The sequence below is a fragment of the Periplaneta americana genome, chromosome 16 (genome assembly GCF_040183065.1).
Source record: "Periplaneta americana isolate PAMFEO1 chromosome 16, P.americana_PAMFEO1_priV1, whole genome shotgun sequence".
In the NCBI taxonomy this organism is placed as follows: Eukaryota; Metazoa; Arthropoda; class Insecta; order Blattodea; family Blattidae; genus Periplaneta; species Periplaneta americana.
The window spans coordinates 173,592,726-173,619,166 of record NC_091132.1 but is presented as its reverse complement, the minus strand read 5'-3'; the positions used below and the strand labels follow the sequence as shown (position 1 = coordinate 173,619,166).

Sequence of the window (26,441 nt, the reverse complement as noted above, 5' to 3'; positions counted from 1 at the left end):
CACATCCAAGTTTTACAGATCTGTAGCAGGATTAGTTTTTCCGAAGTTGGACATACTGTGAGATACCCATCGCCATTAAGAAGTTAAGAGTAATATTTTTTTTATAACTTACTGTCATGTGGAAGAGAATGAATCTAAAAATATTATTGAAACCAATTATTATCTCACCTTCACCATTATAATATAATGTGGTTGAAAAGTAATATTGATGGACGTCGATATAATTCGTAAAACGACAACAGTTCAGAACCGTGCTGGTTAAACGAGCGTTGAGCGGATTCCGCCGATTTTGGAATAGACACCAACGCAGTTAGGTTAGGTTAGGTTAGTTTAGGCTTTTATTATCCCGTCAAGATGAAGGTGAAAGCGATTGAGTGTGATTTTTTGTTTTCTATGTTGGCAGTTCACTACGCTGGTGTCTATTCCAAAATCGGTGGAATCCGCTCAACCCTCGTTTCACCAAACTCAAGAACACATACATTATTCATGTTAGTGTAACTTTATTATTCTATCAGTTATTGGACGCAATCATTAAACCCAGTCTCACAAAAAATATGTTACAAACATGTGACACATACTGAACCTCATGTTTTCACAGTATTAAAACACCTTATAATGGCAGTCTGTAATCGCCGAAATCGACACACTTGGAAAATATAGACGTCCAGAATGCTTAGCGAAGGTCTTGGAACTCATCTTCGAAGTAGTGGGCATCATCAGAGCTAGCAGGGGGTATTGAAGCCAGTCAGAAAGTCTTCTGCAGAAGTATGGTAACAATTGCCATCATAGGGCTATATTCACAGATGAAAAAATTTTATCACTGAAAAGTTTAGTCGACAGGATGATAAGGCCCGTAACACACTTGAAGAGTTTTCGCTAGCGAGGAATTTGTTGCAAGAAAATTCAAAGATTGATAACATGGATTCAAATGGACGTCCACACACTGGAAGAGATTCTCGTTCGAGGCAAAAACATCGCGCGAGTTTCTCGCTGGAATCGGTAGCTCATCGAATTTTCTTGATACATTTATCAAAGATGTTGGACATTTATACTCTTTATGACGATTGAATGTAGAAAAAGATATTACAGGTGGCGATCAATTGTATTGTTTTTATTTGAAAACGAGGAAAGATGGCTAATAATTGCAGTCTGAAACTTATCGAACTTGTACGATGTCACCCATAGGCCTATTTATATGACACATGGGATGAAAACTATAAAAACACGAAACTTAAAGAAGAAATCTGGAGACAAATATCAGATTATCTGAAAATAAATATGGCTATATTTTATTTTGATGAGATTTAATAGTATTAATTAAACATTCGAAATAATGTATCTATATTTCTCAACAGTTTACGTAATTTTAATCAGAACATAGCAAAGAATTCTCTATCATATCATGAATGGCAGAAAAACTGTGGTCCATTGAACCTGAAATAACACCTAAACGTATCATCATTCAAATCGAAACCAGTGTCCAAAACTCGCCCTTATTTTCGTAAGATACAATGTGATTTTCAGATATTTCTGGCTTTACTTTTAGGCCTACTTTTTTTTCTCATTAACAAAAGTATGTTCATGTACCTCCATTTCCTGATCACCTGAATACTCAGATGCAACATAGCGTTCGTACGTAATTTGTAAAGTACGACAATATACTTACAGGTTATATATTTAAGTACGACAATACATGTAAATACATAACCTATAATTTTCCCCAACGAGTGATTACTATAATCAGAAAAATGCTTTCTGCATGAAGGCAGTGCATAGATGATCATAGCGAGGTGTGATCTGTGATAGAGAGAACTCGCCAAGTGTGTGGAGGAAGGCTCTTCGCCTCTTTCTCGCAACACATTTCTCGCTAGCGAAAACTCTTCAAGTGTGTTACGGGCCTTAACACGGCTGCGTACTGGGAGAAATGAGTCGTCAAGGCCATATAAAACATGTGGAGGTAGCCTCTTGTAGTCAGTTTGAAGGACTCTTTGTCAGAAAGTGGCTGTCCACCCGTGTGTTACCAAGTGCTTTCGTCGAGTGTGAACTATGTGCTAATAGTTGTTCTTCATTTAAGAAAAAATATCTGACTCTAGTTAGGAGTAAGCTAGAGTATGCGTCTGTAATATGGTCACCTTAATTACAGTACCATCAGATGCAAACAGAAAGGATACAGGATTTTTACGTGATTTATATTTTAAAAAAACATCACGTGTCGTCTTATGACAAGCAAATTTCATATAATCAGTTACTGTTTGAATTTAATTATAAAACTTTGAAAATCTCGACAGTCAAATTTTATTCTATAAGACTGTTAACGGTATATCGAATAACTGTGATTTTCTTAAGTTCCTTCAATTCAATGTAAAAAAAAATTACGTAATGGGCAACATTTTGTTATTCCCATTCCTAGAACTGTTTTCTTCAAGAACTCTCCATTGTTTGTTATGTGTAATACTTACAACTCTCTGTCTTTAAACTGTGATTCTCAATTAGATTTCAGTTTAACAGTTGACAAATTTAATACACCATTAAAAAGAATTCTATTTCCTTAGATATTTAAATTATGAAGAAGTGTATTATAATGTTTTTACTGTAGTTTTTAAATAATTTTGCATTATTATATTGACGCTTGGCACTATATTAACTGCAATATTATATTCTAGCATCTATTACCGTTATGTATTTTCTTTCTTTCGTTTGTGTTATTTGTTTTGTTTTTTTTTCCTTATTATGTATTTTTGTATGTACAGTATCTCTGTCAGCAACTTATAATTGGAAGCCTGTTTCTGTTAGTGGCAGATTAATAGTACATTATGCAACGGGCCTATAATGGTAGTAATTAAGACGCGAGTAAGTTTATGAAACGAGAGCAAGCGAGTTTCATAATTTTCATACGAGCGTCTTAATTACAATTATAGGCAAGTTTGATACGACTTTTTATGCTCGACCATATTTCTAACTTGAAATTATTCATAAGTATTCATGTTACTCTTATCTGACTGGGGAGCGGAACTGACCTTGTGCAATATCTCGTAAATTGTGAGATGTGCACAGACGAGAAAGTATTGATTTTTTGCACGGAATAAATTTGATTGACCTTGATATAATCTAGAGAGTAAAATGAACATTACTCTTGATATAACCTTGAAATTGATTTAGAATTGAAAAACGAGGTGACAAATTGAATTTCTTGGAATATTATTTACAATTAACGCTAATTATTATAGTAACAGAACATAACCTTCTGCGACAGTATTGGATTTCCAGCCTCCGTGACGTTTCGCTAGTTGTCTTTCGATTGCATATACGAGAATAATCGATACTTGCGCTTTCATATTGCTACAGTGGTGTTTTCTGATTGGTGGAACACCTGAACTTTAATGAATAGGAGTACTTTAATGAGGTCCATTGAAGGGCTGCTACCAGGTGTATAATTAATACATTTCGGCATGGCCGAGCATAAAAAAAATAAATTGCTTAACAGACTCCTAGGCATATGCTAGCCAATATACAAATAAAAATACTAACCTTACTCTTAGCAAACATAACAACGGTTGTGGATACTGCAGTTCACCAAAAAGCAGCTGCGATCAGCCAGTACATAAATGAAAAATCTTGTCTGTATGTTTTTTTAAAACTACTAATCGTCAAGCACAAATTTGCACATCACATTAATGCTGATCTACGTGTAAACAGAGACGTCTTTTGAGCGTAGCTTTACACATAAAACATATTCCACAGATACCACAATTGAAAGCCATTTCCGCTATGTGAGGAACTTAAGCACTTTTAGACATTACAAACAGAAGTAACACTATCCCCAGACATCGAATTTCAATGGTCTTTGAACTGTATATAGGGGGCCGTGATTGGAGACATGTGAAAAACAGTTGACAGATATCGTATTTGAATACTTTTAAACAGTGAGGGATTAGATGTTTCTTTTAACGTCCTAATTGCAAGATAAGCTTTCCACACGCCTAGGATTTCACTGACCTTTCGTTCGAGTGAATGCGAGCGTGTTTACTTAAATTCCACGATAATGAGAAACATTTTCCACATACATCGCATTTGATCGGTCGTTGGGCTCTGTGTACGCGTGCATGTTTGTTTAAATTCGAGGACGATGAGAAACACTTTCCACACACTTTGCACTTGAACGGCTTTTCGCCTGTGTGAATGCGTATATGTACCTTCAGATCTCCCATTAGTGAGAAATATTTCTCACACATGTCGCATTTGAATGGACGTTCGCCTGTGTGTATGCGTGCATGTTTGCTTAAATTAGACGATAATGTGAAACACTTTCCACACACCTCGCATTTGAATGGCCTTTCACCTGAGTGAACTCGAGCGTGTTTTTTCAAATTCGACGTCGATGAAAAACACTTTCCACACACGTCGCATTTTAAAGGTTTTTCGCCTGTGTGAATGCGTGCGTGTATCTTCAGATCTCCCATTTGTGAGAAATATTTTCCACACACCTCGCATTTGAATGGTCGTTCGCCAGTATGTATACGAGAATGTTTCTTTAAATTCGACGATTGTGAGAAACACTTTCCGCACACCTCACACGTGAATGACTTTTCCCCCGTGTGAATACGTTCATGTCGTTTTAATTCTTCGAACAGTAAGAAACACTTTCCGCACGATTCGCACTTGAATGTCTTTTCGGCTGTGTGAATGCGCAGATGTCGGGTTAAATGTTCTAATCGTGAGAAACACTTTCCACAAACTTCGCATTTTAAACGTCTTTCGCCTGTATGAATGCCAACATGTTGTTTTAATTGCCCTAATTGTTTGAAACACTTTCCGCACACCTCGCATTTGAATGGCGTTTCGCCTGTGTGAATGCGGACATGTACTTTTAAATGTCCTAATTGTAAGAAACACTTTCCACACTCTTGGCATTTGAATCGTCTTTGCCCTGTGTCAACGCATGAATGTTGCTTTAGTTCTGCCAATCGTGAGAAACACTTTCCACGAACATCGCACTTGGATGACTTTTTTATTTTGTGTGTACGAAAATGAAGTTTCAGAGATTGCGGTGTTGCAAAAGCTTTGTTGCATATATTACACTTGATAGTATCATGGCTGACGTCACTAATGTTTGAACACATTGGTCCTTTGCTAGCACACTGTATCAAATTGTCTTCTTCAAGTTCACCCTTTTCAATTTTATGCAAAATGCTGAAATGAATATAAAAATATATGAGTCTCGAAAAGGGATGGAGAAATAAAACCACAGTCTAGTATATAGTCACGAAGCTCAATAATTAATAAATATGCATGAAGCACTTCTTTCTATCCCTCATCATAGAACGTCTTTATACTCATCCTCCTACACTGTAGAAATACCTCGCCTCTGGAATTCGTTACCTAATGACGTCAGGGACTGCCGGACTTCATCACAATTCAAAAGTAAATAGGAAAATTTTGCTTTATTTAATGCTATTTAGGTATTGCTAGAAGTGATGAATTGTTTTTTTTTTAATATTTTTTACTCTAGATTAAAATTGCAAGTTTCTTGTTTATGTTAGTTAATTAGTTAGGACACAATTAATTATGATACTTAATCCTTCATTTAAAGTTAGTGTGACTGCAACCTGCGTATATTTTTTACTTTGTTTCTAGTGTATTTGTTTCCTTTGTATTTCTATTATTGTATTTGTATTTCTGGTGCTGTGGAATAGACGGCCTTATTGCCTTAACTACACCAGAATGAATGAATGAATCAATGAATGAATGAATGGATCAATGAATTTTTTTATTTTATTTTATTGGGTTATTTTACGACGCTGTATCAACATCTAGGTTATTTAGCGTCTGAATGAGATGAAGGTGATAATGCCGGTGAAATGAATCCGGGGTCCAGCACCGAAAGTTACCCAGCATTTGCTCGTATTGGGTTGAGGGAAAACCCCGGAAAAAACCTCAACCAGGTAACTTGCCCCGACCGGGATTCGAACCCGGGCCACCTGGTTTCGCAGCCAGACGCGCTGACCGTTACTCCACAGGTGTGGACTGGATCAATGACTGAATGGATCAATGAATCAATGAATGAATCAATCAATGAATGAATTAATTAATGAATCAATGAATGAATAAATGAATAAATCAATGAATAAATGAATAAATAAATAAATAAATAAATAAACAAAGAAAGAAACAAACAAACAAATATATAAAATAAAAATAGATAGTTGCTAACCACCAGGATCGCTACTATCGCCTTATCACAGACCCCTTTCCTAGCAGACGATAAAATGTATTGTTCTTTCGATATCGTGTTCTTTTGAAAATATTAACACTTTCCTTCCACTGATGAAATATGATATACGTAAGGTTTATATAATCTTTGAGGGGCGATCATAAGAGTACAAGTCAATTTTAGGCGAAATTGACATATGTACAGTTTTGTCATCATCAGCTCGATATCTATGTCTGGTAAAAAGAGAACAAGTCAAAACCTGCTGTAGAACGCCGCATTCTCTTAGGCACATAACAGTATCTTCAAAATCATGTACGATGTTAAACAGTTTTTTTGCTCTCCTGTAAAATAAGGTTTTTTGACTTGTACTCTTATGAATTATTATATTTTATGAACTCACCTCCCAGGATCTTTCGGAAGAAGAATAACTCTGACCTCTTTTTCTTAGAATTTGTAATATTACAAACGTTTTCTTGTCTCATATTATTATTCAAATTAGTGTACTTCAGTCAATTACAGATACTACAAGCGATAATATACAAATCCTATGTCAAATTCTTCACAATTTCTTTCGTATATAAATAGATTTTATAACATTTGTTCCACAAGTAATCTATATTTTTGTTTAGTCAGCTGTGTCAGAAGACAGGTTTCAACCTCACATGCGATAATATCAAAAAGACACGAGTTATGAGGTAACTAGGCCAGGAGATAATGGGATGAGTGGCCAATTTCACCAAGTTCCCACATATTACACTAATCAGACTTCTGATGCATTTCTTCCTCTGACACATATCGACAAGTGAGATGTACTGTCTGATAATAGATGTACATATCAGCCAGGACCTCAGTCAGGGGAAATAATCTATATGTGAATCGAAATTATAAGATGACTAGGTAAATGTGTGATACGTTGTAATTGTCATAAAAGACTTTTCCCTTGTAATAGTCTCTAATACTGTTTCCTGGAGCATGATCTAAAATATTACTCACTATTCTTAAGTTTAGTGTGAAGGAAGGGCGTGGTATGGAAATTAAGGAAATGGGAGCCATACGCGCAAACTGGGTGTAATCGCGATTAATTGTGTAAGCATGTGCGGCTTAGAGCTGTTTCAGTGCTATTCGACACCATCCTCAGAACCTACTAGATCTCGGCGCTATCTCAACTTCACTGCCTGTTGTGTGGGTGCGTTCGTGTGATGAAGAGTTGAGTCAAATAGTGTGTGTGTTCTGAAATTGATCTGTGTGTTGAGAATTTGATTAGGGTGTGTTTTAGTATGTCTGTATATTTCGTATTGTTCTAGTGTGTTGAGTTTTTGGTTTTTGGGTTGTATGTGTAGAATTTCCATGTTTGTATTTATGTTATTGTATGTGTGGTTAGCATTAGTTATGTGTTCGGCATATGTAGATGTATTATGTCCTCTGGTTATTGCTTTAATGTGTTCTTTGTATCGAGTTTGGAATGATCTGCCTGTCTGTCCAATGTAGAAACTGTCGCAACTATTGCATGTGAGTTTGTATACGCCTGTGTGGTTGTATTTATTTGTTTGTGTTGTTTGTGTGTTGAGATGTCTTTGTGGTGTGTTTTCTCTTCTGTATGCTATGTTGTATTTCTCTTTTCTGAATGAGGATGCGATCTTGTGTGTGTTTTTATTTTCGTATGTTAGTGTGATGTATTTCTTGTGTTTGTGTTGTGTTTTTGTGTTAGTTGAGTTTAATTTTGTCTTCCTTATGATGTTGTCTATTATGTTTGGGTTGTAACCGTTTTCTTGTGCTATGTATTTGATTGTGTTCACTTCTTCATTGTAGTGTTGTTGGCTCATGGGTATGTTGAGTAATCTGTGTACCATTGTCCTGAATGCAGCATGTTTGTGTTGTGTGGGGTGATTAGATGTGTTGTGTATGTGTGTGGTGGTGGTGGTGGTTGGCTTTCTGTATATTTTGAAGATGTGTTTGTTGTCAACTTTTGTTATGGTGATGTCTAGGAAATTTATGGAGTTGTTGTTTTCGAGTTCCAGTGTGTATTGGAGCTTTAGGAGTATTTTGTTTATGTATTGGTGTAGTTTGTGTATTTGTCGTTTGTTTCCTTTGTATAGTATGAGTATGTCGTCTACGTATCTGTGCCAGTATATTATGTTGTCTGCATATTTGTTGTGTTCATTGTTGAGTATGTATGTTTGTTCTATGTTGCGTAAAAATATCTCTACTAGTATGTTGGCAATCATTCTGTTTGGGTGTAGTATTTGTTGTTGTGTGTAAAATAGTTTTGCTTTGTTATGAAGTCTGTGATTTCGATGATTTCTTCGATGTGTTCAACATGGAATAAAAATATATTGATGCAGTGGGTAACACATTTGAAAATATACAGCACAGTACACTCACCTCTCAGGAAACACTTTATCCTCCTCTGAAGATACTTGCACTTTCTGTTCCTGCTGAACTCCGTCCACATCGAACAAATCTTCCTGGAAAAATGAGTAAATGATGAAGAGATGGCCATCTAGGTCATCGGTTTCATCTAAGAAACATAACTTTTCAAACCTAATGATTCCAATCTCAATTTTCAGTGAGATTGTAATGACGTCTATACAAAATCGAACTGGTTTCCCCTAACTCCATTGAAATATATCCTTTATGTATTACTTAAATTGAGGCTATTTCCCTGTATTAAAATGCTTTGGAATCAAGTTTCAAACTTGAAAATATGTGCGTGTGATGTGTAATTATAATGCAAAATACGTAACCGCAATTTGGTACAAATATATGAAGCAAATGAACAGTAAAAATGTATTTATTGACATATAAACAGGTTTAGCTGATGTACCATTGTGAAAAGTTTTATTTCCTCGAGTGCAAACTGTCCAATACGACTCGTTCTTTTCAGATAAGAGAGCAGAAAATAAAGATTTTGCTTCCAGACATGCAAATTGGCTATAAAATAATATAGGTAGTTCCAGCGGAATTAGAATATTCACATTTTGAAATGGATTGAGGAATGGATCCCGAAATTTGTCATTGTAATATATTAAGAAACTAGTTTAGTGAGACATAAAGAGAGTTATGGCAGATCAAAGTCCCTAATAAACGGTGCTAATGCTGATTTTATAACTGAGAGTCTGGAAAATAATAAAAACCATTCTGAAAGGAGTATAACGTAAGTATCGTGAATTATGCTCAGATGGGACAGGAGATGAGCTACTAAAGAGTGTGGCGTATTTTGATAGATCCGTTTGTAACAAAATAAACACAACTGTTATAAACAAAGCTTTATAATTATTATTATCATCATCATGATTATTATTATTATTATTATTATTATTATTATTATTATTATTATTATTATTATTATTAGTGAATGTTACTTATGTCCCGCACAATACAGGAGACATAGGCCAGTTTTACACTAATCCTAAACATATTTAGTATAAAGGCTCATTCACAATGAAAATTAAACATAACGTAAGCGTTAACTTAAGAATGTAAACGTTACGGTAAAATGAAGAGCATTCACGATGGGAACATAAACATAACCGCAAAGATACTTGGTAAAAATGGAAACATAACAACGACGCCATTTCCTCATATTCTGTCGTATACTTCAGCGCTCCACGATTGTGTTCTGTTTGCAAATCACGAAGGGTAAGCATGAAAGTTTGGAGTTTGCAAACTTTCATGTTAACATCTTACGGTAATGTTTATGACAGTGCTTATGTGAATTATGAATGATCCCATTTGGTAGTCTGGGCGCAAACTTCGGTGTTTATGTTAGGGTTATGTTTAATTTTAATTGTGAATGGGCCTTAACTTGTTTCTTGTGAGCCATCCCAAACCCCGAGCTCCACCCCTAAGAGCGCTAGTCCTTACATGTATACACGTCAGTCAAGACCTTCTGACAAATAAAAGCAATTGACAATAGATATCTCAGTCATGACAACCTCATAAAATATCCTATCAATTGAATAATCGATCTTGCTCCGTACAACATAATTATATTATATTATTACCCATTTCAGCGAGTACTGACGACCACTGCAAAATACGACAATTTGGTCCAGGGAGCATTCTCTTTTGGCACAAGGATGATTTATGTAACACGTTTTTTTAAATTGGTCTTTTAAATACCGGTGCATTCTTTAATATAACTTGGTCCAGGGAGCATTCTCTTTTGGCACAAGGATGATTTATGTAACATGTTTCTAAATTAGTCTTTTAAATACCGGTGCATTCTTTAATATAATTTGGTCCAGGGAGCATTCTCTTTTGGCACAACGATGATTTATGTAACATGTTTCTAAATTAGTCTTTTAAATACCGGTACATTCTTTAATATAATTTGGTCCAGGGAGCATTCTCTTTTGGCACAAGGATGATTTATGTAACATGTTTCTAAATTAGTCTTTTAAATACCGGTGCATTCTTTAATATAATTTGGTCCAGGGAGCATTCTCTTTTGGCAAAAGGATGATTTATGTAACATGTTTCTAAATTAGTCTTTTAAATACCGGTACATTCTTTAATATATTTTGGTCCAGGGAGCATTCTCTTTTGGCAAAAGGATGATTTATGTAACATGTTTCTAAATTAGTCTTTTAAATACCAGTACATTCTTTAATATAATTTGGTCCAGGGAGCATTCTCTTTTGGCACAAGGATGATTTATGTAACATGTTTCTAAATTAGTCTTTTAAATACCGGTGCATTCTTTAATATAATTTGGTCCAGGGAGCATTCTCTTTTGGCAAAAGGATGATTTATGTAACATGTTTCTAAATTAGTCTTTTAAATACCGGTACATTCTTTAATATATTTTGGTCCAGGGAGCATTCTCTTTTGGCAAAAGGATGATTTATGTAACATGTTTCTAAATTAGTCTTTTAAATACCAGTACATTTTTTAATATAATTTGGTCCAGGGAGCATTCTCTTCTGGCACAAGGATGATTTATGTAACATGTTTCTAAATTAGTCTTTTAAATACTGGTACTTTCTTTAATATAATTTGGTCCAGGGAGCATTCTCTTTTGGCACAAGGATGATTTATGTAACATGTTTCTAAATTAGTCTTTTAAATACCGGTACATTCTGTAATATAATTTGGTCCAGGGAGCATTCTCTTTTGGCACAAGGATGATTTATGTAACATGTTTCTAAATTAGTCTTTTAAATACTGGTACATTCTGTAATATAATTTGGTCCAGGGAGCATTCTCTTTTGGCACAAGGATGATTTATGTAACATGTTTCTAAATTAGTCTTTTAAATACTGGTACATTCTGTAATATAATTTGGTCCAGGGAGCATTCTCTTTTGGCACAAGGATGATTTATGTAACATGTTTCTAAATTAGTCTTTTAAATACCGGTACATTCTTTAATATAATTTGGTCCAGGGAGCATTCTCTTTCGGCACAAGGATGATTTATGTAACATGATTCTAAATTAGTCTTTCAAATACCAGTACATTCTTTAATATAATTTGGTCCAGGGAGCATTCTCTTCTGGCACAAGGATGATTTATGTGACATGTTTCTAAATTAGTCTTTTAAATACCGGTACATTCTGTAATATAATTTGGCCTAGGGAGCACATTCTCTTTTGGCACAAGGATGATTTATGTAACATGTTTCTAAATTAGTCTTTTAAATACCGGTACATTCTTTAATATAATTTGGTCCAGGGAGCATTCTCTTTTGGCACAAGGATGATTTATGTAACATGATTCTAAATTAGTCTTTCAAATACCAGTACATTCTTTAATATAATTTGGTCCAGGGAGCATTCTCTTCTGGCACAAGGATGATTTATGTGACATGTTTCTAAATTAGTCTTTTAAATACCGGTACATTCTGTAATATAATTTGGCCTAGGGAGCACATTCTCTTTTGGCACAAGGATGATTTATGTAACATGTTTCTAAATTAGTCTTTTAAATACCGGTACATTCTTTAATATAATTTGGTCCAGGGAGCATTCTCATTTGGCACAAGGATTATTTATGTAACATGTTTCTAAATTATTAGTCTTTTAAATACCAGTACATTCTTTAATATAATTTGGTCCAGGGAGCATTCTCTTCTGGCACAAGGATGATTTATGTAACATGTTTCTAAATTAGTCTTTTAAATACCGGTACATTCTGTAATATAATTTGGCCTAGGGAGCACATTCTCTTTTGGCACAAGGATGATTTATGTAACATGTTTCTAAATTAGTCTTTTAAATACCGGTACATTCTTTAATATAATTTGGTCCAGGGAGCATTCTCATTTGGCACAAGGATGATTTATGTAACATGTTTCTAAATTAGTCTTCTAAATACCAGTACATTCTTTAATATAATTTGGTCCAGGGAGCATTCTCTTCTGGCACAAGGATGATTTATGTAACATGTTTCTAAATTAGTCTTTTAAATACTGGTACATTCTTTAATATAATTTGGTCCAGGGAGCATTCTCTTTTGGCACAAGGATGATTTATGTAACATGTTACTAAATTAGTCTTTTAAATACCGGTACATTCTTTAATATAATTTGGTCCAGGGAGCATTCTCTTTTGGCACAAGGATGATTTATGTAATATGTTTCTAAATTAGTCTTTTAAATACCAGTACATTCTTTAATATAATTTGGTCCAGGGAGCATTCTCTTCTGGCACAAGGATGATTTATGTGACATGTTTCTAAATTAGTCTTTTAAATACCGGTACATTCTTTAATATAATTTGGTCCAGGGAGCATTCTCTTCTGGCACAAGGATGATTTATGTAACATGTTTCTAAATTAGTCTTTTAAATACCGGTACATTCTGTAATATAATTTGGCCTAGGGAGCACATTCTCTTTTGGCACAAGGATGATTTATGTAACATGTTTCTAAATTAGTCTTTTAAATGCCAGTACATTCTTTAATATAATTTGGTCCAGGGAGCAATCTCATTTGGCACAAGGATGATTTATGTAACATGTTTCTAAATTATTAGTCTTTTAAATGCCAGTACATTCTTTAATATAATTTGGTCCAGGGAGCATTCTCTTCTGGCACAAGGATGATTTATGGAACATGTTTCTAAATTAGTCTTTTAAATACCGGTACATTCATTAATATAATTTGGTCCAGGGAGCATTCTCTTCTGGCACAAGGATGATTTATGTAACATGTTTCTAAATTAGTCTTTTAAATACCGGTACATTCTTTAATATAATTTGGTCCAGGGAGCATTCTCTTTTGGCACAAGGATGATTTATGTAACATGTTTCTAAATTATTAGTCTTTTAAATGCCGGTATATTCTTTAATAAATCATTGAAAAATAAATGTTAATATAGGTATGTGGAGTGACTACGAAATTATTATTATTTTTTGGCGCAAAATTTTTACGTAAATAACGACAAATAAAAACTAACATGCCACATAACATTATTTTAAGAAATACAGGAAACAAGCATGAATATTATTCACCATTCTTAATGATCTTGAGATAGAAAAAAAACGTGTGGAATAGAAATTACATCAAATTAATGTGCGTGTAATAAACAATAAGCAAACCGTCTTCGATTAATCATTTCAAAACAACGTGAATATAGCGTGGATTGTGTAGGAAAATATTTTCTTATATGTTGCTCCCAATGTGTATCATTGTTAACTTATGAAAACAAATGAAAATTAACATGGCATATGAGCACCATTTGAAGAAATATAGGAGATATTAAGTAATATTCAGCGTTCTTAATGATCTTTGGATGGAAAATAACAATGAAATATGTATAAAATAGAAATTACATACAGGTGAGCATATAAAAAAACAGTAAGTAGAATCATATCTGATTAATAAGCTTAAAGTATTCCAGATTTAGTGTAAGAGTGGTCTATATCTAACGATGTCTCCTAGCTAATTTCTTAATTCATAAAACAAAAAAATCGTGCTAGAAGATTGAATTTGTGTATTTTCTCTGAAACTTTCCAAATATCTGTAGGCAGTCTTTTACATTGGATTGCCGAAAATTGGTTTATAGCGCAGCATTGGCAGTGATAAAAGTGTGAAATATTCATTCAGTGGGCGGTGTATACTCTACATTGACCCTATTATTATTATTATTATTATTGTTACGTTCCTTATTAACTTACTTCTTAACAAAGTTAAATGCCAGGAATATTTATTTGCGACTCATTCTATTTCAAATAAAAAAAATGACAGTAGTTCAAGTTTAGAAATTATTGGAAACGAGAAAACACTTAATATTGCACACTGTTAATGGTTTAGACATAATTAAAAACGCACTACCTGTAGATCTGTAAACTGATAGTGAACAACTTACATCAACTTCACATTTCACGAATGGAAAGGTCGCAGGCACTAGAGTGTCTTGAACCTTTATCTCTGATTTGATTTCGTAACTCTGGTCCACGCATTCTGTCTTCATGGCTGTCACTTCCAGATGCGATAGACTCCTTTCCTACAGAACAGAATTACAACATGAATGATTTTATTCAGCTGTTATAAAATTTATTTAATTTATGGCAGCAAGTTAGATAACAAAATTGAACCCAAAAAGTCAACAAGATCTTAGGCCCGTAACACACTTGAAGAGTTTTCGCTAGCGAGAAATGTGTTGCGAGAAAGAGGCGAAGAGCCTTGCTCCACACACTTGGCGATTTCTCGCTATCACAGATCACACCTCGCTATGATCATCTATGCACTGCCTTCATGCAGAAAGCATTTTTCTGATTATGGTAATCACTCGTTGGGGGAAATAATATTATAGGTTATGTATTTACGCATAATGTCGTACTTAAATATATAACCTGTAAGCATATTGTCGTACTTTACAAATTACGTACGAACGCTATGTTGAATCTGAGTATTCAGATGATGAGGAAATGGAGTTACATGAACATATCTTGTTAATGAAAAGAAAAAGTAGGCCTAAAATTAAAGCCAGAAATATCTGAAAATCACATTGTATCTTACGAAAATAAGGGCGAGTTTTGGATACTGGTTTCGATTTGAATGATGATACGTTTAGGCGTTATTTCAGTTTTTTTGCCATTCATGATATAATAGGGGATACTTTGCTATTTTCTGATTAAAATTATGTAAACTGTAAAGACATATAGATACATTATTTCAAATGTTTAATTAATACTATTAAGTCTCATCAAAATAAAATATAGCCCTATTTATTTTCAGATAATCTGATATTTGTCTCCAGATTTCTTCTTTAAGTTTCATATTTTTATAGTTTTCATCTCGTGTATCATATAAATAGGCCTATGGGTGACATCGTACAAGTTCGATAAGTTTCTGACTGCAATTATCAGCCATCTTTCCTCACTTTCAAATAAAAACAATACAATTCGTCGCCACCTGTGATATCTTTTTCTACATTCAATCGCCATAAAGAGTATAAATGTCAAACATCTTTGATAAATGTGTCAAGAAAATTCGCTGAGCTACCGATTCCAGCGAGAAACTCGCGCGAGGTTTTTGCCTCGAACGAGAATCTCTTCCAGTGTGTGGACGTCCATCATTTGAATCCATGTTATCAATCTTTGAATTTTCTCGCAACACATTTCTCGCTGGCGAAAACTCTTCAAGTGTGTTACGGGCCTAATAATGGATCTCGCGTTCCTTGTGGAAATAATTTACATATTGACATGTGTGTACAAGAATATGATTGATTTTCTACGCCATATCAGAAAATGTCTTTTCGAGTATGATATTTTATTAATCATTACTCAGAACAAAAACAAATATATTCTGCTCTGGCACTTTCAGGGAAGAAAAAAAAAAAAAAAAAAAAAAAAAAAAGGAAGACTTTCCACTTTACCTCTGATGAAGCCTTCCTATCTTCTATTTCGCATGTGTCATCATGTGCTTGTAAATCCAACGTATCAAGTTCATATTCTATCTTGATTAAATCCATCACAACTGAAAGAAGAGGTTATGTAACTGACAGTGATTTATACAAACTGAGTTGTTGAGAAGATTTCATACAACTTGCTACGATCTAATTCACATGGCACTTCCCCATAACTATCTACTTCCCAATAGCCTTGCCAAGATCCTGGAATGCGCCACCTGCTTGGATTAGGCACTGTCGAAATAAAATTAAATTGGAACGGAAACTTACTACGTACTTGGTCAGTAACCGAGACTCATTCAGAGTTAACTGCTGTCTTAGGGCCAGTTTCACCAACCTTCAGTAGATCAGTCCAAATGAAACATTACCTACTGAACATTAAAATATTTAAGAGATTCACTAAAATGTGAGCTGCTCACCAACCATATTTTCTTAACATTTAATGAACAGTACGTAATGGCTCATTACGGGTAAATACGTGCGATCTATAAATTTTTCATAACTATATCAGAGCATCTTTCTACGAAACCACAGTCTACTATATCGCAAATCGTGTACAGTATTAGAAAACAGCTTTGTTGTGTCTCTTGATAGTGGAAATATTGAAATTTTGACCACCATTAAGGCCCGTAACACACTTGAAGAGTTTTCGCTAGCGAAAAATGTGTTGCGAGAAAGAGGCGAAGAGCCTTCCTCCACACACTTGGCGAGTTCTCGCTATCACAGATCATCTATGCACTGCCTTCATGCAGAAAGCATTTATCTGATTTTATCTGATTAATGTAATGACTCGTTGGGGGAAATATTATAGGTTATATATTTACGTATATTGCAAAAATATATAATCTGTAAGTACCCTATATTGTCGTACTTTACAAATTACGTAAGAATCTGAGTATTCAGTGACGAGGAAATGGAGTTACATGAACATATTTTGTTCATGAAAAGAAGAAGTAGGCCTAAAATTAAAGCCAGAAATATCTGAAAATCACATTGTATCTTACGAAAACAAGGGCGAGTTTTGGACACTGGTTTCGATTTGAATTATGATACATTTAGGCGTTATTTCAGGTTCAATGGACCACAGTTTTTTTTTTTTTTTTTTTTTTTTGCCATTCATGATATGATACAGAATTCTTTGCTATGTTCTGAATAAAATTACGTAAACTGTTAAGACATATAAGTTACAGCAGATACATTACTTCAAATGTTTAATCAATACTATAAATCTCATCAAAATAAAATATAGCCCTATTTATTTTCAGATAATCTGATATTTGTCTCCAGATTTCTTCTTTAAGTTTCGTGTTTTTATAGTTTTCATCCCGTGTATCATATAAATAGGACTACGGGTGACATCGTACAAGTTCGATAAGTTTCTGGCTGCAATTATCAGCCATCTTTCCTCATTTTCAAATAAAAACAATACAATTCATCGCCACCTGTATATATTTTTCTACATTGAATCGTCATAAAGAGTATAAATGTCAAACATCTTTGATAAATGTGTCAAGAAAATTCGTTGAGCTACCGATTCTCAATGAGAACGTCTTTATTTATTAACGTAACTAATTTTTATACATGTTACCCTTTATTTTTTGTTGTAGTGGAACGAATTATTTGGCAACTGTGGTTACACTAGGAGAATTAAAAAAACTCTTGGGAGATCAATTTAGTTCCAGAAATAAAACAAAGATAAACAAACAAATCAAAGAAAAGTAAAAAAAAAAAAAAAAAAAAAAAAACACATGTGGATCTAACACTTTGTCCATATGCCACTGGCGTCTATCACTGCCTGGCATCTTCGGGGCATTGAGTCCACCAGATCGCAGAAATAGTTCTGGTCCTCAGCGAGATCTTTCCAGGTAGCCAGAACTTGATCCCACACCTGATCTGGATTTTTAGGTGGGTTGTCTCGATACTTGTCAATCTTCCTCTTTTTCATGTCTTTCCGTGAACCATCTTTGAACGTATTGGCGATGTGCGCGGGGTAGTTATCATGCCGGAAAATTAAATTTCCTTCGGAAAAAAACGATTATAAATTCCACGAATCCAGTTCACTGACTTATGTTTTAAGCCAGTGAAAACATATCTTATCGCTAGCTATAATGTAATTCTAATAAATGAAATGTAATATATCAATTGAGTTTTGTTATGTTTGAATTCACATTATGTATTAGTTCACTAATATTTCTTAGGTACCGGTATGTAATTATAATAACCACTTTCAAGTGTTAAAACAAAAACTATTACCTAGTTGACTAGTTTCAGCTTTGTTTCAGCCGTTTTTATGATATTCTAACCTATGATCAGTTTATTCTAAAATTTTGAGTACCACGATCTTCAGGGGGCAGGACATGTAGCACGTATGGGCGAATCCAGAAATGCATATAGAGTGTTAGTTGGGAGGCCGGAGGGAAAAAGACCTTTGGGGAGGCCGAGACGTAGATGGGAAGATAATATTAAAATGGATTTGAGGGAGGTAGGATATGATGGTAGAGACTGGATTAATCTTGCTCAGGATAGGGACCAATGGCGGGCTTATGTGAGGGCGGCACTGAACCTACGGGTTCCTTAAAAGCCAGTAAGTAAGTAAGTAAGTAAGTAAGTAAGTAAGTAAGTAAGTAAGTAAGTAAGTAAGTACGATCTTCAGGACGCGGTCTCTTTCGTGAATTTTTGTGTAATTCAAATTTTCAAAATGATCGTTTCTTAAATGGTTTCTTATCTCCATTTGACTCTTAATTTTCGAGCAGTTCCAGATAGCCCTGTAACAATTCTGCGTCGAAACATCCCACCATTTAATACTGCAACTAATGAACCATTAAAAATTTAAAGATGGAATTTTCTATCACTAAATTTAATGATAGTTTTACTATTTCGTTAGGCTAAAGATGCTTGGTGAGATATGAAAATGATTTAATGAACCAGCAAATAAACTAAGGAATCATTAAAACCTTAGTGAAGTTTGGTGAAACCGGCCTTTACTCTAGCATAAAATACTTCAATTTCCAGTAACTTCATCTATATGTATAATATTATTCCAGTTTAATTTGCACTTAAGTAACGAATTTCTTCTTGTTATTAACTTCTACAATACACTGTCTAAACTTCGTTCTCGAATACACTCTTTTAACAGGTTTTGTATAATCAGTAATGAACAATTAACTTATTTTAATTACATACATAACTGCTTCACAATAATCAGGTATAATAACATAATTTAAATTGTTTATACAGTGAAGTGGTTATATATATATAATTTAAATAACTCAGTAGTTTATACCGGAGAGGAATTAATCTATTGGATCACCTACATACTTTTTTGACCACACAAGAGCATGGAGGGCCTCCCTGGATGAGGGATGAGCTCATTGCCAGGGCCACCTCCAATACAACACAAACATTTAAGACATTACACAGATTTACTCACACATATGAAAGGATTAAGGGAAAGATCCATGGCCGGACTTTCACGAGGTACAATCCCGGCATTTGCCTGGAAATAACTGAGGAAACCATGAAAAACCTCAGGATTGTCGGGCTCTGGGGTCGAACCTCGGACCTCCCGAATGCAAGGCCAGCCCTCTACCACTCCCCTAGCCCGCTCGGTTAACTCAGTAGTCCGTGACTAAATTGTCTAGCCTTTATTAAATAGATAAAATTTGAACACTTAATTTATATTGTAATTGTCATTTTAATTGTATTCAGGGAATTCTAGTTGTAATCTCCTGCAAGAGGAAAAGAGAAGATTAATGGCCTCATCTGTACCAGGTTAACCCTCTTACCACGGTTTTTCTGAACTTACTGAGCTACTACCAAGAAGGTAATACAAGTATCCCCACAAAATGATATACCGATCTTTGTTAAGCATTTCAAATATAAATAATTATTGTGTTCTTGTCTATACACTTACAAAAGAATGTGAAATTATAAAATAATCGTCCTATTTGTAAAATACAGGATGATTCAAAAGTCCTGTTTCAGTTTGCTGAAAATGTATACAGTACCAAAATTAATTAACATCAGATATGTTACTGACGATACTATGAGGTAAAATATATATATAATAAATTTAAATCGTCTTCCTTCGATTTCAAGACATATTCCTAAATGCTATATAGTTTTGACATGGTGGAAAACTCACTTACAAGCAATGAGTATAACATAAATTGGAAATCATTTTAGTTAATTCTTAAAATTTAAAAAGGTTAGGTTTCATGAGTCAATTGTTTAGCCAAACCAATGAATTTCGTAATGCCAGTCAAAATACTTGACATGTTGATCCCTTTCTCGTATAATTTGCCTACGAAAACATGTTACAAATTATTGAATTATTTAGAATAACCTTCCAACATGAAGTACGGTAAGTAAATAAATAATTTAGTACGAAGGATCGTGTGATATCTGGTAACAGTTGGCAACACTGACAAGACGGCAATATTAGCTACTTGGCAACAGTTCTTATGTGACCCTCACTATACACTTCCGAAATCTAAAACGTGCCACGAAACATCGGTAATAGTGTAACAGATGTAATGAAACAGAGCGACAGTTATATTCGAGTCTAAAGTTTAAGTTGACTTATATATGTTAGAGGTAAAAATTCCAACTTACCTCATTTGCAGTCCTATGAAACAAAAATGGAACTTTCACAAAATTGTAAACTTTATTCCATCTGCATGGACATTCAGGAATGATAAGAGATCAATGCTGCCGTGAATGTGGAGTTTAAACAGATCTCACTACTCCAGAGATGCGCTGTCGTGTTAGCTATGACCCAGTGTGCGTGCTAATCGAAAAAATATCATAGAAACATGCGTCCTATTCTCAATATTATCTAGCCCTTAATTTTCGATTAATACACACACACCTAAATTGGGCTCTAAACTTAGAGGAAATGCCATTGCCCCTGTACGGAAGCGCGCCCACGTGACTTTTGAGGGAGGGGGGGGATTAGATTTAACTGTAGCACACTTACTCCAGTCTTATTTATTTATGTAATCCACTCAACCATGTAATTACAGAGTAGATAAAATGAAAATAACAGGGGTATTTAAACTTAAACAGTTACAATCCAATACTAAAAGATATTAAGCAAATATTACATGTAACAAAAACAAAAGTATTTACAGTATGAAGAAAACTTAGTTTATATTAAAGTAATACAGCAAACCAGTTAAGACCGATTTACTAGTATAATACTTATGGAGTGTTTTGAACGCTACCGGTATTTATTTCTCTCAAGAGTGCGGTTCTATCCTGAAAGATGTCAATATTGCTCAGTTTATTATAGGACGAACAGATTCTAAGAAGTGGAGAGTACTTACAATAACATGTCCTAGCATAGTTTATATTAAATGTTTTACTGGTCCTACAGTTCTCTCTTGGTACATGTATTGCTATCTTGGACAGTAGATGATTACAGTAGCGTGCAAATTAATCCGAACACGACATATTTTTACATTTTCTGTCATTGTTGGCCTCACAGCTGCTCATACTGCTTTAAATGACATCTGTAGTACGTGTAATTCCATTGTTGAAGGTATGTCATTATTTCTTTTTTATAATATGTGACATTTTGCCTATCGTTTTGTACTTATAAGCATTTCAGTTATGTTGAAGACTTAATACTGCAATCTTGTGTACATTCTGTCGTCTTCACAAATGGATACAACTCCACGAAAACGGTCTAAAATTATAACATTAGCAGAGCATTCTTCTATGACACAGAGGAAAATTGCTGCAGAATGTCACATCGGTTTGGCTACTGTTAATTCGATAAAAAACGGTACAGGGAGACTGGATCCATCACACCCCAGAAAAAAGGAAACTGTGACCGGAAAAGGAAGACTTCACCTGCAGATGATCGTTTAATTGTCAGGAAAAGTAAATTAAATCCTAGACTAACTGCTGTCGACTTAACCCGCGAGTTAATGGCTACCACTGGGGCGAATATTCACGTCACAACAGTGCGGCGTAGGCTTTTGGAAGCTGGACGAAGAGCTCGTAAGCCTATTAAGAAGTAACTGCTAACCCCTGTTATGTGCAAAAAACGCTTAATGTGGGCAAAATTACATCAACACTGGACAGTGAATGACTGGAAGAATGTACTTTTTTCCGATGAGTCTCATTTCGAGGTCCAAGGCCACCGTGTTTCTTATGTACGGAAAGGATCCGAAAAAGTAACAGCAGCTCATCTCCAACAAGCACCCAAATACCCCCCTAAAGTAATGTTTTGGGGTTGTTTTACACATGAAGGGCCTGGAGCATTAATACCTATCAAGGGAATGATGAATTCTGACAAATATATTCACTTATTGGAAATCAGAATCGTACCCCAGCTGCAAAAATCATTTCCGGATGGCAGAAGTGTGTTCCAACAAGACCTGGCACCATACGTCTCGAAAAACTACAGAATTCTTCAACAAGAAGAATATTCAGGTACTCCCCTGGCCAGGCAACTCACCTGACATTAACCCCATTGAGAACTTGTGGTAATTTGCAAAAGAATAATGCAAAAAATGGATTGTTCTACAAAGGAGAAGATGATTTCTGCCCTCTTTGGTGTAGGTTTCGCAATGAAGAAATGAAGAATATTTGTGGGAAATTAGTGGAATCCATGCCAAATCGTCTCAGAGCTGTTATTAGGAACAAGGGAGGCCACATAGATTACTGAGATATGTCTTAGATCCCTTTTTTTTTTATCCCGTTTGAGTGTTTTTGCACAAGTAATTACGTTGTTCGGATTAATTTGCACGCTACTGTATTTACGGAACTTGTTAACAAATTACGGAGGCATTTTATATCAATATTATTTCTTCTGTGTTGCAAAATTTCAAAGTTAAAGAGAGACAAAAGAGATGAGTACGAAATAGCTGTAATAATAAAACATGTATATATAAAATTACAAAGCAAATCCAAATTTATTACAAATTCATTCAGTTAAATTCCGTGTCTCCCACTGCAGCAAATCACCGCAACACATTTTCTCCAACTCCCACATTTTTATCCAGAGAGTTTAGGTCTTCCCAGGAGTTCCTAAACTTTCGTAAGTCTTCATCTACTCTTCTGAAGTCTGCCTCTGTAATGACACCAGTACGGGTTCCAGCACAGGAATCCCAGCTCCTTGTGTTCTAATTCCTCAAGCTATGTCATATCCAATACTATTTCCTACGAATTACTTGAAAGATTACTACTTCCTCCGTAGGTCTTAATAAAATTGCTTATGGTCTATCTTCAATGATTCTGGAGAAATCTATGGAGACAGTCAATAATGTAACAAAGACCATGCTTCCTTCCAGTCAATTTTGTAAACAAATGATATTGTAGTAGCTTAGTGTATTTAGTTTAATAGCAGATATTGATTTCAAGTATTCCCTTCATGAATTATATTGTCTATTTTAGTAGTTTAATTATACTAGCTATGAAATTATAAATAAAAAAAGCGAAGCTATGATAGTTGAAGGTAATATAACAATGTACCAATACTTACGTAATTACTGGCTTTTAAGGAACCTGGAGTCTCATTGCCGCCCTCACATAAGCCCGCCATAGGTCCCTATCCTGAGCAAGATCAATCCAGTCTCTATCATCATATTCCACCTCCCTCAAACGAATTTTAATTTATCTTCCCATCTACGTCTCCGCCTCCCTAAAGGTCTTTTTCACTCCGGCTTCCCAACTAACACTCTACATGCATTTCTGGATTCGCCCATATATGCTACATGCCCTGCCCATCTCAAACGTCTGGATTTAATGTTCCTAATTATGTCAGGTGAAGAATACAATGCGTGCAGTTCTGTGTTGTGTAACTTTCTCCATTCTCCTGTAACTTCATCCCTCTTAGCCCCAAATATTTTCCTAAGCAACTTATTCTCAAACACTCTTAACCTATGTTCCTCTCTCAAAGTGAGAGTCCAAGTTTCACAATCATACAGAACAACCGGTAATATAACTGTTTTATAAATTCTAACTTTCAGATTTTTTGACAGCTGACTGGATGATAAAAGTTTCTCAACCAAATAATAACAGGCATTTCCCGTATTTATTCTGTGCTTAATTTCCTTCCGAGTTTCATTTATATTTGTTACTGTTGCTCCAAGATATTTGAACTTCTCCGCCTCTTCAAAGAATAAATTTCCAATTTTTATATTTCCATTTCGTACAATATTCCCGTCAAGACACATAATCATATACTTTGCCTTTTCGAGATTTACATCCAAACCTATATCTTTACTTGCTTCCAGTAAAATTCCCGTGTTTTCCCTAATCGTTTGTGGATTTTCTCTTAACATATTCACGTCATCCGCATAGACAAGCAGATGATGTAACCCGTTGAATTCCAAGCCCTCTCTGTTATCCTGGACTTTCCTAATGGCATACTCTAGAGCAAAGTTAAAAAGTAAAGGTGGTAGTGCATCTCCTTGCTTTAGTCCACAGTGAATTGGAAACGCATCTGACAGAAACTGGCCTGTACGGACTCTGCTGTAACAATGTACCAATAACATTAGTTTATTCAAACGCTCCTATCCGACAACTATTAGAAATGCTGCGAAGTGAAACTTTAATTTTTATATGAAATAAGTAATTACACAATCCTTTCACGTCTATTTTCGGCTAACGTGTCTAATTTGAACATAACATTGTATTTCGAAGCAAAAAGTTGGACATAGTGAATATTAGCACTGGACACATGTCAAGAAGAATAATGGACAGCTTACATCACGTGGAAGAATGTACAGTGTGTCATGGTAACTGATTGCCAGGGGTCATCTTCTAACAATGATATGTAAATGACATTTCCTTCTCTTGTATTTGTCACGTATAAAAATAAACAAATGGCAGTTGTTCACTTATGTTGTAAGTTTAAAAATCAACTCTGAACACTGCCGCACCATATATATGTACACAAGTAACATAAGTAATAATTTGAACGAGGAATGGTAAGTAATCCTCTATTAAATTCTGGAATTAGCATGATACAACAAAACTTACTGAATGGGAGACAAAGGGATATAGTTAATACAAATCACAATTACAACACAATACAGGAAAGGATTAAGTTGACATTACAAATTGTACATTAATTAGTAAGATAACATTATAACTAAGTTATTTGAGTACAGATATGAATACAAGATATTCATTTACACTGTAGAAAGGATTGAGAATCTACCATCCATAAATTACAGATTACAAACTCAAATAATGTAGCTTGTGTACATTTAGTGGTAAGTGGTTAAACAAATCTTATACCGATAGAAATAAACCATTGTTTTATTCTGTTTGTGTGACATTTGGTTCCGTCAGTGAGTAATTAGATCTTGTATCGTAACTATGAACTTCAAACTTACGATGGTAATTATTTATATTTTTTTTTAGATTTTAGAGGCACTTCTACAGGTGCAAGTTCACTACTGTTAAAATACTTTCATGATAAATAAAGATATACAATGTGCGTCATGTGCAGAGACTGTTAATGTATGGAGAGCTACTAACCAGAGAAATGAAAAAAAAATATCCCAAGGTTCGTGACTGCATATACTACACTGTGGTTAAGCTACGGTTTCTTTACGGCGATGATCGTCACGAAGTGATTTCTCTATCAGCCTACATCGCTATGAATTCTCACTCGTTTTGCTGCCAACACTCGATTCAATATTTCTACATGGCCGTCTCTAAATAACGATTATTGAACATGTATGCGGCGGTGTTCGTCCTGAATTTGTTTCAGAAGCAACCTCCAGCGATCTGTGTCCCGTCCAGCGATCTACGTTGGCAATCATCGCTGTAAAGAAACCGTGCGCATTCATTTTAAATGCTAGTAACTCCAGGCGACAATTGCCACCGATGTAAAGGCTGGTCCACAATAAACCGGAAACGAGAATCGGAACGAAAACGAAAACGGTAAAATTTGAAAAATGGGTACATTCAATTGTGAGCATTCACAATTAACGAAAAGCTTGCCGGAGCCCGGGATCGAGAACGGAGAGTTGACCAAGTTTCAACTTTGGCGTTAACGTTTCCGATCACAGCCCACTAGATTCATTCTACTGCAATCTAAAAGCTATTATGTCGTCGTACATTTTCTAGCAAGAACGTGACATAACCTATGCATTATTTTGTTCTGTGCTGTGCATCATGGAGCAAGTTTTATTTGATGAGATTCTGATATTGAGTGTTGAGGAAAATCTTCACGTTTACGATAAGCGGCGCGCCTCGTATAAAGATGAGAAAATGAAGGAGAATACGTGGCTTTCAATAGCTGCATCTTTGAACAACGATCGGAAGCGAATCATATTTTATTACGGTATTGGTTGTATTACACGCTACATATTCATGCTTCAATTCAATAACTACTGTTGTGTTCATTTTTG

General features: G+C 34.9%; 1 protein-coding gene across 4 annotated transcripts; it reads right to left on the bottom strand.

The window, feature by feature from the left end:
- Positions 1-273: 273 nt before the first annotated feature.
- Positions 274-20,831, bottom strand: LOC138691965 (zinc finger protein 227-like). Of its 4 annotated transcripts, none has more exons than XM_069814650.1 (5): positions 20,680-20,831; positions 16,033-16,133; positions 14,521-14,658; positions 8,594-8,676; positions 274-5,190 (listed from the first exon to the last, which is right to left on the bottom strand). In XM_069814650.1, the coding sequence occupies exons 2-5, from the start codon at positions 16,126-16,128 to the stop codon at positions 3,981-3,983; spliced, it is 1,527 nt and encodes a 508-aa protein (XP_069670751.1). In that variant the 5' UTR covers positions 16,129-16,133; positions 20,680-20,831; the 3' UTR covers positions 274-3,980. The 4 variants fall into 4 exon arrangements, with proteins under 4 accessions (XP_069670751.1, XP_069670752.1, XP_069670754.1 ...); XM_069814653.1 differs by having other exon boundaries at positions 276-757; positions 20,680-20,809; XM_069814654.1 differs by having other exon boundaries at positions 281-791; positions 20,680-20,780.
- Positions 20,832-26,441: the final 5,610 nt, after the last annotated feature.